Source organism: Phalacrocorax aristotelis, chromosome 5 (genome assembly GCF_949628215.1).
Source record: "Phalacrocorax aristotelis chromosome 5, bGulAri2.1, whole genome shotgun sequence".
Lineage (NCBI taxonomy): Eukaryota > Metazoa > Chordata > Aves > Suliformes > Phalacrocoracidae > Phalacrocorax > Phalacrocorax aristotelis.
This window is the reverse complement of record NC_134280.1, coordinates 9,782,081-9,797,721: the sequence shown is the minus strand read 5'-3', so window position 1 is coordinate 9,797,721 and position 15,641 is coordinate 9,782,081. Positions and strand designations below refer to the sequence as shown.

The 15,641-nt window shown below is 38.5% G+C and overlaps 1 protein-coding gene across 2 annotated transcripts in view; it reads right to left on the bottom strand.

Moving 5' to 3' along the window:
- The window catches only part of DPP10 (dipeptidyl peptidase like 10), a 298,202-nt gene that overhangs the window by 68,504 nt on the left and 214,057 nt on the right, over window positions 1-15,641 (bottom strand). For both annotated transcript variants that reach the window (XM_075092913.1, XM_075092914.1), the window contains exons 6-7: window positions 13,193-13,245; window positions 13,012-13,093 (exon numbers count right to left, since the gene is read on the bottom strand). In XM_075092913.1, the coding sequence (XP_074949014.1) occupies window positions 13,012-13,093; window positions 13,193-13,245 (135 nt within the window). The remainder of the gene's footprint in view (window positions 1-13,011; window positions 13,094-13,192; window positions 13,246-15,641) is intronic.

Sequence of the window (15,641 nt, the reverse complement as noted above, 5' to 3'; positions counted from 1 at the left end):
AGCATTGCCCTCTTTTGTTTAGACCCACATTAATTACGTTGCCTTTCCAATGATATCAGATTGTGACATTCACTGAATTCACATCCTGCTTAATCCCATAATAACTAAGTTATGAGTACAAACATTGTCCTCTGTGTTATTGTCCTGGTTTCGGCTGGGATAGAGTTAATTTTCTTCCTAGCAGCCAATACAGTGCTGTGTTTTGGGTTTACAGAGCGTTCCATCATCATATGCCAACTCATAGGCAATACTGACCTGGAAAGATGGAGAGGAACCAACAGTGGATGAATAGGCTGGCCAACTCCAGCAATACAAAAAAAACCTCTCTTCCTCCCTCATCTTGGCTGTGGAGAAACTGTTCCAGAAGGTCCAGCAACTCAGAAGAGGATATGCCCTACTCCTCACTCCTAGGGACTGGTATCTGAGCTATTAGGAGTAAGTGTTCCTCCGCTGAAGAGAGAGGATATTAAGTGACCTGGAAAAAGAATGATTTCAAATGGGGCCCTAAGCAATAAAAAACCTCTGAAAAAATTAAACAAGAGACAGTTCATGCAGTAGCCCTTGGGCCAGTCCGGGCAGGACAAGATGTAAAGAATGTGCTCTTCACCGCAGCCGGGGAGAACGGCCCTACCTGGAGCCTCTGGCAGAAAGCACCAGGGGAGACCCAAGGTCGACCCCTAGGATTCTGGAGTCGGGGATACAGAGGGTCTGAAGCCCGCTATACTCCAGCTGAAAAAGAGATATTGGCAGCATAAGAAGGGGTTCGAGCTGCTTCAGGAGTGGTTGGTACTGAGGCACAGCTGCTCCTGGCACCCCGACTGCCAGTGCTGGGCTGGATGTTCAGAGGGAACGTCCCCTCTACACACCATGCAACTGATGCTATGTGGAGTAAATGGGTCGCACTGATCACCCAGCGGGCTCAAGTAGGAAACCCCAGTCGCTCACGAATCTTGGAAGTGATCATGGACTGGCCAGAAGGCAAAGACTTTGGATTATCACCAGAGGAGGAGGTGACACGTGCTGAAGAGGCCCCACTGTATAACAAACTGCCAGAAAACGAGAAGCTATACGCCCTGTTCACTGATGGGTCCTGTCGACTCGTGGGAAAGCACCAGAGATGGAAGGCTGCTGCATGGAGTCCTACACGGCAAGTAGCAGAAACTGCTGAAGAAGGTGAATCGAGCCAGTTTGCAGAGGTAAAGGCCATCCAGCTGGCCTTAGACATCACTGAACGGGAAAAGGGGCCAGTGCTCTATCTCTGTACTGACTCCTGGATGGTGGGAAATGCCCTGTGGGGCTGGTTACAGCAGTGGAAGCAGAACAACTGGCAGTGCAGAGGCAAACCCATCTGGGCCATCGCATCATGGCAAGATATTGCTGCCCGGGTAGAGAACCTGGTTGTGAAAGTACATCACGCGGATGCTCACGTCCCCAGGAGTCGGGCCACTGAAGAACATAGAAACAACCAGCAGGTGGATCGGGCTGCCAAGACTGAAGTGGCTCAGATGGATCTGGACTGGCCAGGCTGGACAGGGCTCTGAGCTCTACCTGATCTAGCTGAAGACGCCCCGGCTCATTGCAGGGGGGTTAGACTAGGTGACCTCTAAAGGTCCCTTCCAACTTGAGCCATTCTATGATTCTACCTCAAGTAGATTTGATTTTGGGTGAGAATAGCCAATGAACTGAATGGTATAATGTCAATTGCTACATAACATTGTATATCCTGACTTCTAGGGTGGCTATATGCCATATCAATGCTATTACAGTAAGAAACACACACCTTAATGAAGAATGAACTTTGATGAAAAACAAGGAAATGGCAGTATTAATGGAACCAGAACTGGCTTCAGCATGCAACGATCCAACACCACACACCATCTCTCCTGCCCTGAAAGGCTCTTATGACAGATGGAGCCTAAAGGCATGGACTAAATGAACACAACGAACATTTTATAGGGATAGCCCATAGACTAAGGGAATGGTATCTGTGTGTACATATATTGAAAGACAGGAAAAGTGGTGATGGTTAATTGGGATGTTTTGGAAAGTGTGGGACTTGGGCAGGACATAGATGGTATAGAATAAGGGGTGGATACTGTCCTAGTTTCGGCTGGGATAGGGCTAATCTTCCTAGTGGCTGGTATGGTGCTGTGGTTTAGATTTAGTATGAGAATAACATTTGTAACACAGTGATGTTTTAGTTGCTGCTAAGTAGCGCTTATACCAGTCAAGGACTTTTCAGCTCCTCATGCTCTGCCGACTGAGGAGGCTGGAGGTGCAGAAGAGGCTGGGAGGGAGCACAGCCAGGACAGCTGACCCCAACTGGCCAAAGGGATATTCCACATCGTATGACGCCATGGTCAGCATATAAAGTAGGGAAAATCTGGCCGGGGGACTGCTGCTCAGGGACTGGCTGAGCACCATTTGGTGAGTGGTGAGCAACTGCATTGTGAATCACTTGCTTTGTATATTCTTTTCATCATCATTACTATTATTATTATTTTATTTAAATTATTAAACTGTTCTTATCTTATCTTAACTCATGAGGTTTTTTTCACTTTTACTTTTTCCAGTGCTCTCCCTCATCCCACTGCGGGAGGGAGTGAGCGAGCAGCTCTGTGGTGCTCAGTTGCTGGCTGGGGTTAAACCACAACAGTTATATAAACAAAATCACATACAATATCTGAACTACAGCCTACGCAAAAACCTACTTTATAAGCCTTTGTGATTGCACAGAAGATTACAGTAAGACTGTCTTGCCTTTGAGCTGACAGTCTGGATCTACTGCTTCCTCCCCATGGGGCTGCCTGAAGAACTACCTTGGCTGCTACACTGTGCAAAATGCCTTTGAGGGATTGGGCTGCTCAGCCCTTTGCTCTTCGTCTGTATAAGTGATGTGTATAACAGCCATCTATAAACAGCGTACGCTCAGGAACTCACACTCCTTGTTCCTTGCATTTACTGATAGCTTCTGACTAATGAACCAGCATGGAAGAGTGTGGACAGAAATGTCACTCTTACATGCCTGAGTTGCTCCTACAGACTTAAAATCATAATCTGCCCTTACCATAAAATCTTTTAAAATGATCTCTGGTATTTTGAAGGCTCATCTCACACTGATATCAAGCCTTTAGTTGTGACCAGACTGATCAATCCGTAACAGAACCTAAAATGAAAATTTTTCAACCTAGTTACTCTGGAAGAAAAAAGACAATGTTGGGAGATGGGACAATATCTAAGATAACTGCCTGAACTTGGTGCCAGAGGAGGAGTTTTCTCTGTTTTCCTTGACAAAATGTAAGAAAGTAGCATCCAAACAGCAAGGACCAAAGTAAAAAAAAGACAGAATTGAAAATGGTGTGCTGTAAGTCGTATTTAAGTTTTCTACTGTTCCTGCAGTGGTAGACGACCCCAGAGAACTTTGGCAATTCTCGGTTAATGGTTGGACTGGATGATCTTAAAGGTCTTTTCCATCTTAAATGATTCTATGATTGCTGAGCCAGTCTATCTTGTCACAGAGTACGTGTGCCTTGGTCTCCCCACTGTGCACACTGTTCCAAGTTGCTGTATGTCTTTATGATGGGCCAACATTTTAGCAGATGGCATCTAGCTGTACAGACTCTACAGGCATTCACCACTTCACATAGGGACAGCATTCAATACAAGAAAGCCAGTTTGTCTTAAAATATCTCATTAGAATGATACAAAAGGAATGAGAAAATTCTGACTAACTCTTTTAATAGCATTTCTGTTTGGGACAGTTCAGAGTCTGTGAAGCAACACTTGAAAATAACTGTTTGCTTTCTTTCCACACAAAACTTCTCTCTTCTATTTCTGTAAATGCACTGGCACCTGCCATAAATGGTGAAGTAAAAATGTGCAGTGTTCTGCAAGATTATTTATATGACCAATACCTGTTAGTCACTACTGATCAAGCCCTGCTCATATATATAACATGTTTATAAGAGCACATAAACACTATTAGCGTATTACTACTTTACCACACCCTAGCCCCCAACTAAAGTGATAAACACTGCACAGGTTTGTTTTCCTCATAATGCTGTTTCCACCAGCTTAAAATAGATCTATTACTTTTGTGGAAACAAACTTGTATGAGTTTTAAGAGTTGGCTGACTGGTGGATCCCTCAGACTTCGTTCCTCCCTGCCAACCAATGCTTCGTTTTCTCTTACAAATCAACAGTATACCTGACTCTTTAATCCTTATTCTCCAGGGCTGTCCTGGCCTTGAAGCTGCGAGTGAATATACACTCCCCACTATTCCACTATCCCTTCCAACCCCTGAAGAGCCTACAAGAGTGCAGAACATGCCCAAAGCTGTGTGGTCATAATCTCTTTTGGGTTTTTTTGTTTTGTTTTTTTTCCTCTACATCACAGCTGTCTTGCTGACAGAGATTCAACTGGCAGTCATGACATCATCATCCATGATGTATATACAGTGTCTACTATTTTTTCTTCTGAATAACAACAAGGACCATCTACTCCATCTTTACCCATATGAAACTGGTAAAATCCTGGTTGACTGACGTAAAAAGCCCATTGATCTGAACTGAGCTAGGATGTCCTTTCTTGACTACTGGAACAACTGAACTAACTTTCAAGGTCACATATCATAGGGGAAAAAGGAGGTTCAGTCACTGTCACTTGCACTGACAGAAACCTGTCTACATTTTTGCTGGACACTATGTGCCAAATGAGAAAATAAAATGTTATCATAGAGCAAACAAAAGCTATCAATAGAAGCACCAGAGGACCCTTGCCACACAGCATGAGATCAGGGGGTTTTGCTGCCAATTTGGTTTTACACCATTAGGTTGTTCCTAGCTGAACTCTGTAGGCTCTAGTACTGTCACAGAGACTCAGAAGTCTTTTGCAAGTCTTCCACAAAAATTTTTAAAAAGGTAAATAAATTTTTTTTTACCACTGGCTAAAACAACCTCTGGCTTAGAATCTGAACCACAAAGGCATTAGAAATGTCAGTTCATCAAACACTTCTGTTTTGACTTTTGGCACCTTACCTATGTGCACCTATGGCACCTTACCATAGTGAATTTTCCCCTTCCTTTTCCCTAGGTGGTAAGGAGGTAAGAGAGAATAGAATATATCTGTTTCTCTTATCTCACAGACAGAACTGACATTTACATCACATTACCAAAAGATTAATACAAATTTACCAACCCATCCTGTGGTATACCGTATCTTTTTTTTTTTTTCATATCACATTTGAACTGACTAAGTGATTATATGATCCATGGACATATATATATATATGGCAAGCCTGCAATGTTTTGGGGCAGGATTCTGGAGTTATGTGAAAATACAGTCCATAATAAAGCTTGTTACCTAATGTTTCCCAATTCTGATTTAGCAAAAGGTTCAATCAGATTTTGACCTCTCTTCTCACTGATTATGTATTTAGTTTTCATGGGTGGATATTTCTATAGAATTTTCGACTTCTAAAGTGTAATTTTCTTGTTTCTGCATTAGATAAAGCTACACAATTTTCACACAAGAAACACAGCAGTCCTATTTTATGAGCCATTGGACCTGCAGTTAATATTAGCTAACAGACAGAAGTGTGACTATTCAGATACGCTTTGTTACACATACACATGTTGAACAACATGATAGTCCAGATGAGAGGGGCGTATTTCTGTCTTCATCGCTCCCTGCAGGCTGCTGCAAAGAAAAGTCCTGATGATTGCCCCTATGAAACATGTGTGTCTCTGCTTGTTTGCATGTGTCTTTGTGGGACTGTGTGTAAATCTGTATATATACATACACAAATATCTGTGTGAAAAAATAATTTGTTTTTTGGCACAATGATATGCCAAATTTCCAATGTATTTGCTTACAAGACAGTTATTGATATGAGACTGGATAGAAGGTGCACTAGCTGTGTGCACAGTTTACATACTGATTTCAATATTAGCTGCATGCTAAAGCAGTGATAATAGAATAAGAATCAGTGAAAGGGGAGAGGAAACATCTTTTATCTCCCCTCTCAATTTATTCACTCTAAAGCTGCTGGGATTTTTATTGTTCCACATGAAAAACAGTAGTAGAGGAATAATGCTCCCATAAAACATATGATTTTCTCTTTATTTCTTCACATATTTCAGATACAGCCAAGTAGCTATTCTTACAAAGGACTAGAAATATCGAATCCTTAATAGTTAATATTTTTAAGTTACCTTTGATACCAGGACACGTCCATTTCATTTCACTAAGCAAAAGGATGAAGCAACTTCTATGCTCAACTTAGCCTTACTTCCGTTTATAAATGTTCCTGCTCTCTACTGCTCACAAAACTGTGATTGAATATATCCAACCTTGATATGTAAAAACATATTTTTCCCAGTTTTCCAAGACTGCCTGTGCTTCCAAGCTGCAGTCTCCATTCCCATTTTCTGAGATGGATAAAATTGCTTTCATATTGAGTATCACTTCTGAAACTAGAGAACATGCATTTAGTTCTTCTCCTCCAACTTCACCTATATTTAAGTGGAGTGGGCACCTAGAAATTAGTAATTGAAAATGGAAAGTAGTTCAGTAGAATACCTTCAGAGAAACTAATAATTTATTTTTTTCTTTGAAGAATAGTTTGAATTTAATTGTTTAAATGGAAAGGCAAGAAACGTTTATGGTTTACAATGCTAGTTTGAGAAATCCAGGAGGAAATTCAATGTGTAGCAGCAGCTTAGGACAAATATAATTTTATCTAAGACTTTTAGGTAACTAATTCTTATGTGAAGAAAAATATTATATTGCCCACACTCACCATGACCCTGATAAAAAGCAGTTCTTGTATCAAAAATAAAGCTGCAGAAAGCTTTTGCAAGTATGCTACCAAGTGACTTTCATATCATTTCATAACAGGATCTGACCATTTAGCACATTTCATCTAACAAAAAGAAAACAAAAAAAAACCCCAGCAAACACAACAAAAAAACCCCAAAATCAAACAAACCAGAATGCCCGGTCTTGCAAAATAATACAAAGTCTAACTTTAGCTGCTGGTCAAAAGTTGCTATTAAAACAGTCTTTTTGTGTGCCTTTTTTTTCCCTGTAAAAATTTCACTTTTTGGTCCAAATCCTCAGCCTCTGACACAGTAAGATTCCCAGCTGGAATCTAGAAATATAATAAGAACATTTGGAAGAGAAAATAAGAAAGCTTTCGTAGCCTTCTTAATTTCTCATTGCCTTCAGAAAGACACAACTTCATCATTTGCTAGAATTAGTCAAATCCCTTACAGACTCAGCTAGGTGGACAATGCCCAACCATACAGGTTCCCTTTCTTCATAGAAACATCCTCAGCAAGACAAAGGATCTCCAAGTATGCTTTGAGATACAGAGGTTCTGCAAGGAATCCCTCATACACTTTAAATAAGAAATCATACCTGAGGTCAATGTCACATTAAAATGCCCTTATTTACTTCTGGTTTTCAGAATAAATTCAAGCAAGCATCTTCCTCTCCGTTTTACTGCCATTTGCCTTATTAGCATCATGATTAAAAGGAAAGATGAAATAAAGCCTTGACTTTTCAAAATGTGATTTTAAAGTTACTCATAGAAAATAACAACCAGTCAAAAGAGCAAAAGACTTTGAAAATAAAAGCAGCAGATTCAATTTATTTATTTAGGACTTACTTCATTAGCATTAATTAAGCTTCTACTTGGCTCATGAACCCTGAGAGATCTTTTCTTCTTCATTTACAAATGGAAGTGTTTCTGCCAGGAGGGGGTGCCAAGTACCCACAGCATTAATTATGCAAAAGTAAAACACATGGCAAATATTTTACAGAAAGATAAGTTACCAATTTTTATAGTAGCTGTACTTTGAACCTTGATAGAGCAAATGGTAAATGACGCTTTCAGCAACTAATGGCTGTTAGAGCATCTGTTGAGCAAGGTATGGGTCTACAATAGTCCTCATAATTTCTCATTTACTAAAATTAGTCTAGTGCTTATCCGGGTACTTGGCAAATAACGTAACACCAAAGAATTTTGCTGCGGCAATACTTTTATTATCTAAAACAGTATTTGAAAGCCATAGAGAAAAGCTAAAATTTTGAAGAGAAGGCAATCATAAGGAAATGTCATGTTAATACAACAATTCAACAGTCTGGTAGATATTTGCATTTTTGTGGGGCAACAGGTGGTGAGGGGGGGGAAGGCAAAATGAACCTCCAAACAAGACAACCAGGACAAAGGTGACTGATCACAAAAAAGAGGGGTAGAGAGTTCTTGAACTGGTACATTTATTAATAACAATTAAAGCAGATTTTGCTCTATTTCGTTTCTAGGTTTCTGTTTCTATGCTTTATTTTAGGTAGTTTTGATATAAGGTGACGTCCTTTTCCACTGGATTTTTTTTAATTCATTCTTTTTATAAAAGCTCTGGCTTCTAAGCCCTATTATCTGTGAATACCCTGTTCCATTTTTCTGAACAAGAGGGCAATTTTCTTTTCCAATATTTAAAGTATTTTCTGAAAATTGATGATAGCTTCCTGAACCCACAATTCAGCTACAGTCAACAAATTGTTCTTTGTGCATACAGGAAAATAGGTAATGCTACGCAATGGTGACCTAAATTATGTTAAAGTATCGTAAAAGCTCATCTTGTATCCAACAATTTGATAAAGCTATGTTTTGTTGATGGCATGAGATTTTGACAAAGAAATCCATCAAGCTTCTACAACATGATATTTTTAGTATTCTGGATACCTTTACTATTTTCTTGATTTCTGCTTTGTTAAAATATGCATTTATTTATGCATAGACATTCATACATAAGTCAGTCGATCATTATTTATGCTGATCCATCCAAATATGTAACTCAAGCTCCCTTCAAAAAACACTTAATAGATCAAAAGAAAAATGAGCTCAGTGCAATAAATAACATAAAATACCTATTATAAATACAAAGGCAAAGGGACTTACATGGATATATGTTCATAGAATAAAGTGAGAATGAAGTATTTCATACAAAGTAAACAACACGTTACCACCCAGGCAGAAAACACCTTTATGTAAAACTTTTAAGAAAAAGCTATGTAAAACTGAACAACAACTAACCATGCGTCGCTGGGAGATACTTAAAGTAATCCACCTGATGACTAATCAGAAAAACTATCCATATCACAAGACGCACTGCAGAGAAACACTACATCTCTCATATATGTGTCACATACGAGCCAGATCCAGCACAGAAACATGAAAACCTGTTCTACAAACTATTGGAGAAGATAAGGCCAAAGAAGAGAGAACATGGGATAAAAAATGGGGTATTTCAACACCAGATGCCCTTTAAAACCCCCCCAAAGCATTCTCCTCCTCAGTAACGCCTCCCTACCAGGTATGGGATATGTCTCTTTCTCAGACATATGCAATGAGGTCTCTTAATCAAGTAAAATGGAGGCAGAAAAACATTGATGAAACCAATTAGGTATCTGGTTGTCCTAGTTCATTTCCCCTGGAAATACTTAATGCTGCGATAATGGTGGTAAAGAGATAATCAACTGATCTCTCTCAAAATTTTAATCAAATATGGGCAAATATAAAAAATATTTAGCAAATACATAAACAGCTCCCCAACTTACTAAGACACACAGAAATGGTATTTTAGACCTAGCACAGTTCTAACAGAGTTAAGAGATAGCAATTTAAAGCATGTGACCTTGAAAACAGTTCTCAAAAATAACAGCTATGTGACCTTAAAATACATTAATTCGTTAGATAAAAGTTTGTTCTCCCCAACGGCAAACATTTTCAATTTCACCACCAAAATGTCATGACACAAACAGCAGATGCTTCTCTGAGCTTTTCTCTTAATCTTCACAAAATCCTCCACTCTAGGTAAATAGCAAGAAACAGAAATAACTTGCAACCACCGTGGTAGCTTCAAAACAATCGTATTATGGCGCAGTCATCCGGTATCTGACATAAACCTGACTCTGCTGTTCTTCACTAGCCACATGTGGCCTGCCATCCTGTTAGACAGCCCTAGAAATTGTTCATAACAGTAGACAACTTAGACCCACGCATGATTTTCACAAGGATGTGAAGTATTATTGTGTGCTTGATTTCACTGTAGCCATATTCTCTCTTCTGTGCAAGAAACACTTCCTGGCTTCATACAAATTTTCCTGCTCAACCATTTAATCACTATTTTTTTCTTCATTGACTTATATTATTTATTTGAAACTTGCCTATTCCCCCTCATTTGAAGAACTCAAATTAAGATTCCTGTGTAGGCCATATTGTTACTTAGGTTGTCTGCAGAACTAAGGATTGGAAACATGTTATTTTGCACTATAGCCAATTTATTGAAAGTAGTTGATCCAAGTGCACGTGTTACCTCACGTCATTTGGATTTAATCCAGGACCTTCCAAATAGTTAAAGTGTAAATTAGGAACTTTGGCCCAGCCAGGCATACCTGTGCCTTTCGTTTCACAGTTCACGCTAATTTTGCTGACCAGTCATGGCCATAGTATTGCTACTGGCCAGAGGGTACATGCCAGGTGTCTCTCTCTGGTCTCTCTAAACAAAATTTGTGTATATACAGTTAATTTGTTCTCCGCTTGTTCTTCAGTTGTAATGAATGGCTCTTGGACAGTATCCAAGTTAATATACCATCACCATTTTCTTTAGACCATGTATTCCAGTGCTTGTTTAATTTATTAAGAATTGTCACTGTTTCCCTTATTATATGGAAAAGACAAGTAAGTATTGTTTCAGAAGGGACTTTGGTAAACCAGTCGTAGTGTATTTGGCAACGTGGACCTGTGAGACTGCATCTTTGTTTGAACCCACACATGCGCTATCGATAGCTACTGCTGATGGATTACCATGCTTTAGACCTTTCCCTTTACGACTTCTTCTTTACCCAGTTTCACTGCTGATTGCTTCCTGTACTATCTTTATGAAAACTCACTGATAAAGTGTTTGTTCTAATGACAAATTTTATAACTGAGAACCACTATGGCAACATGTCCTCACTCATTCATCTCTTCTCTGCTTAAGCTATTCTGCTGGAATGATCTCTACTGTCCCGTTTCTGCTAGAGACAGCTGTTCCTTTGGACGGCAGCAGCAACCATTATTCACAACAGTCTTTATTCATTCATGCTCCTTCCACATTTCTGGCTTGCTGCTGAAGTGGGAGGGTAATGTGGCAAGGCACTTCTGTCACTTTAGAAACCTCCTTTTACCACATAAACAGCTTCAAGGGGACATCCTTCTTATAGGCAATTCTTATGGAAGTGACCTTCAGTACACTGTCATTGCAGGCTTACATCTATATGACAACACTTGGTATCATTCACAGTGCACAGAAGATTTTGTGTTTTAATCAAAGTTATTATTTCCTAATTCTGCAGACCATATGGCACCATAAAGCCCACAGCAGAGCAGATATTTTTAAAGCATGACATTAACTTTACTAGGGACATTAACAAAGATGAGTAATGTTATCCTCACTGAAGTATAAATTATGCTAACGTTTTCAAATTTGGATGATTAAAGTTGTACCTAAAATGACCAGCTATTTTGTTTCAGTTCTGAGACTTTATAGGAGTCCACCTGTGCCCATATCTGGAAATATTCATACATATTTCCAGAACGAAAATCTAGGCAAAACTGATAAAGATAGCATTATTCCGATTTATTATTTTTCTGAAGTTTATGATTGGTAAGTCTGCCCCATTCTTAAGACACATGCAGGAAAAAAAACCCGTTGATTTCTCAGTAATTACTGCATGTAATTTTTGTTGTACTTTAGATTACAAATCAGAGGTATAGCACAGACAAATCTTATGAACTACAATTTATTTTAAAATGTTTTTTAAATTCTGCTTAGTTTTGCAAATGCATCGCCTCTCTGCTACAACCTCCATAGGTTGCTGTGATCCATAATGCTGCCTGGTAAATAACCTACATATTTGTTACCATCAATCCTGCCACTATGCTCTTATTTTTAATAAATTATTGTGGTTAATTATGAAAACATACCAAGCATGTCCCAATTACTTTTTCCTCCTGCCTCCATCCACTTGCTTAATTCAATACATTCCAACCAGAAACATTTTTTACGTTCCCACCGTCTTGATGAATGCTATAAGCAATGGGGTATATTCTCTAGGCATTCAACTTACAGCCTCTCTTCACGAACAAGTCAGACGTGCAAAGAGGCTTCAGGATCATGCCCGCAGGCATTAATGAGCTTATTAGAACACTGTAACAAGGATTATCTGGATTTCTTATTCAGAGAGTTGAAGCTTTTGTAAGTCTTTCTCTTGCCGAGAACTACCGTCACAGGGCAGTTTAAAACATCTGCTGAACTAAATCCACCGTTTTTTTCTTCTCATATTGAGATTGGTCATGATGATCATGGATGATTTATGTTCATAAAAAAATGGCAAAACTTGTGGTAGAAAACAATATATAAAACATAGCTTTCCTGGTTTTATTATTACAAATTCAGTGCAGCACAACTGACCTTGGCAGTAAAATGAAAACACCACTTTTCATTGAATCCATCACATTCACTTTTGGATGTTAAGCTTTTCCTTTTGCCCACAGTTTTCACAGATCTTACACTTCAAAACTTTTCTTCACCTTCAACTTTCCATCTCTCAGAGCAGTAGCCATAAAGATGATTATTCTGAAAATTACTTGAGTGCATATGTAGATGAAGATGTGATTCCTTCCACAATTGTACAATTAAAGATGTGATTTTTTTCAAAAATTGTACAATTTGCTTATTGGGATTAGACTTGAAAAACATGTTTACATGTTTTTAATAAACTGAGTAAATAATAAACAGATCCCCTAAAAGCTATGACAAGACCATACTAGCATCGTGCAAAAATATATACCAAAGCTTATCATAAGGATTTTCTTTTTTTTTCTTTTTTGTTATTTTAAAACCTTCGGTCTGTCTGGAGTAAATACATTATTAAACCACAGTATTTTTAATGACTGTGCTTACCAGTTGCTGTCCTTGGATGCCCCAGGCTGCATACTGTAAAACTGAGTCCTCTACTTCTGGAGGGTTTAACTCCCAAACTTCCCTTGAAAAAATGTAAACATTTTTACTTGAACACACTGGCATCACCTTATGTATAGAACTACCGACATCATCATCATATGGAAAAAACAATGTGACTTACCTTGTGTGTATGTTATAAATCACATATGAAGCGGTATAAGAATAATGAAAAACCTGTGACAAAAAAAGGAAGTGTAAGAATTACAAAAATAAATACTGGATTAAATACAGACTACCATTACGATAGTCACAGTCTTTCAATCCTTGTAAACACTGATATCTTTATTGCTGAAAGATTTTACTGTATTAATTACAACCAGTAGACTTGAATGAGGGTTTGGATGCTGTATGAAGGACACACATAATCACCTATTAATTTAACCAGATGCTTAACCTGTACAACAACTGCACAGAAAAGGTCCCAATCAGAAAAATCTACGTTCCTGTTTAACAAAAGGATTTAAAACCACCAAACCAAACAACACAAGAACATACATTAGGAAAATAAATAACTTATTCCTGTGTTTCTTCATCAAGTTATGGTAAAAATCATTGTACAGGTATCACAGTTATTTTACTTGAAATGCAGATAGATACACAGTCTTATGATATTTTTCTGACCACCTGCCATGTACAGCCTGAATGACATTCTGGGCTATTGTGAATAGAATAGAATAGAATAGATTAGAATAGAATAGAGCAGAAAAACAGAAAGCTTATTACTGGGGCTCTATTTGGTGTGGCTTTCCTTAAACATGTTTCAGTCTGATTTTGATGCACTAAAAGATGGAAGATCACACATGAACAGCCATCAGAACTTGCTGCTATCGCACAGATGATCTCAGAGGTGGTTATTTTGTCTGGAGGCCATTCAGTAACAGAAACATCTGAAACACCCTTCCACTGACTCTGTTTCCATTATTAGTTCCCTGTCAACACACACCAAGAATTTAGCCTGTCCTAAATCCTTGCTGGCTGATGCTGCAAGAAGCCCACTAAGGTCAGTAACATTAGTAACTGTACTTTGTGCAACAGCTGAATTTCCCTTCTATAAAATTTCACTCCTAGACAACAATCACTTCCGTTGTACAAGTCTATGATGCTTAACATTGCAAGTGTTTTTTTTCAGTGAGAAGAATCACACATATATTAATAAGTATGCCCCAAACTGTTCAGTTTTTTTATATTACAGCTTATGATAAAGTGTTTGGTCATGCAACATACCAGCCTCTTCTGAGATGTGCTAAGTGTGACAGAAATAGAGACAAATCATGATAATATTATGATTGCTGCAGGAGGTAGAAAGACACCAAGAAGAATATTCTAAGCAATTTGATTGATGTTTTCTAAATAGCTATCATAAACATATCAACTCCCATGTCACTATACTATATATACATATACATCTAATACACATAGTAGAAGCAGATTCCTTGCTTACATACCATAGTGTTTAAAGTTCAGTAGGGTGTCTGGGAAAAAAATAACTCGGCAATAACATGAGTGAGGGCCTATCAAGACATTCAAGTACTGCTGGTAAGACAACGAGACAAATGGTTAGCTTCAAAGCTCCTGCTTTCTTTTTTAAGTCTTATATTGCTAGAGGTGAAAGACAGCAGATCAAAGGGCCATAAATGGTTAAATCATGGTGGTTTCTGCACAGGGCGTACACTGCCAGCACTACCCAGAGGGGTACTTGCCAGTAGCTGTTAAAGGGGACAGTCTCATCCAGCCAGTTACAGGGAAGAGGAATGGGTCTCTTGCCCTTCCAGGAAAAGGGAAAAGTATATCACAGATAATGTGTGGAGGGCTGATAAGTATTTAGAATAGAAATATTTAAAAAGTAAATTATTAGACAGAATATATTTCAGAAAAGGTTGCTAAACTAATAAGTCATTTTGAGAGCTTTAACAGAAAATATGCTATAACAACAAGCAGAACATTCATACTTCATGTGGAAGCTCTCCTTTTGCCTTGTGGTAAAATTTCTATCTAAATGTTCATGTAGAAGTATTAATATCTTTGTGTTTAATGTATTAATACCTTCGAAAGAGCTCCACAACCAGAGGAGACCAACATTACAATGAAGTCACTTTCAGACAGGATGCCAACATTTTTCTCACATTACTCATGTTAGTTTTATTTCTTAATAGTAAGACCATGAATAAATTACAAGTAGGAAGTTTCCTAATTAATCCTGCTTTCAATAGCCACAAACTGAAACAGCATCATTATCAAAATTAAAACAAACAAAAGAGGACATAGAAAAATATTTCTTTTTCAAATCTGGCTCATATTTTAAGTGTCATATTCCTAGGAAGCTCTCACAGTTTTGTATAAAGGCTTGCCTCTGGAGATCCTTTCGAGGATCTCCACTAGTTTGGTAAAGCTTTAGCTTATGCAGAGCCATGTCAGTGGCTGGGACCACACGTCTCGTGACCCCTGATATACCACATCTGGCATCAGACAAGAAGAGCCCAGTTGATGGCACCAAGCCTGGTGTTAACCATAGGGAGCCTCTGGAACTTGCAAAATACCAGGATCAAACCATTCATGCTGCCACCAGCCAT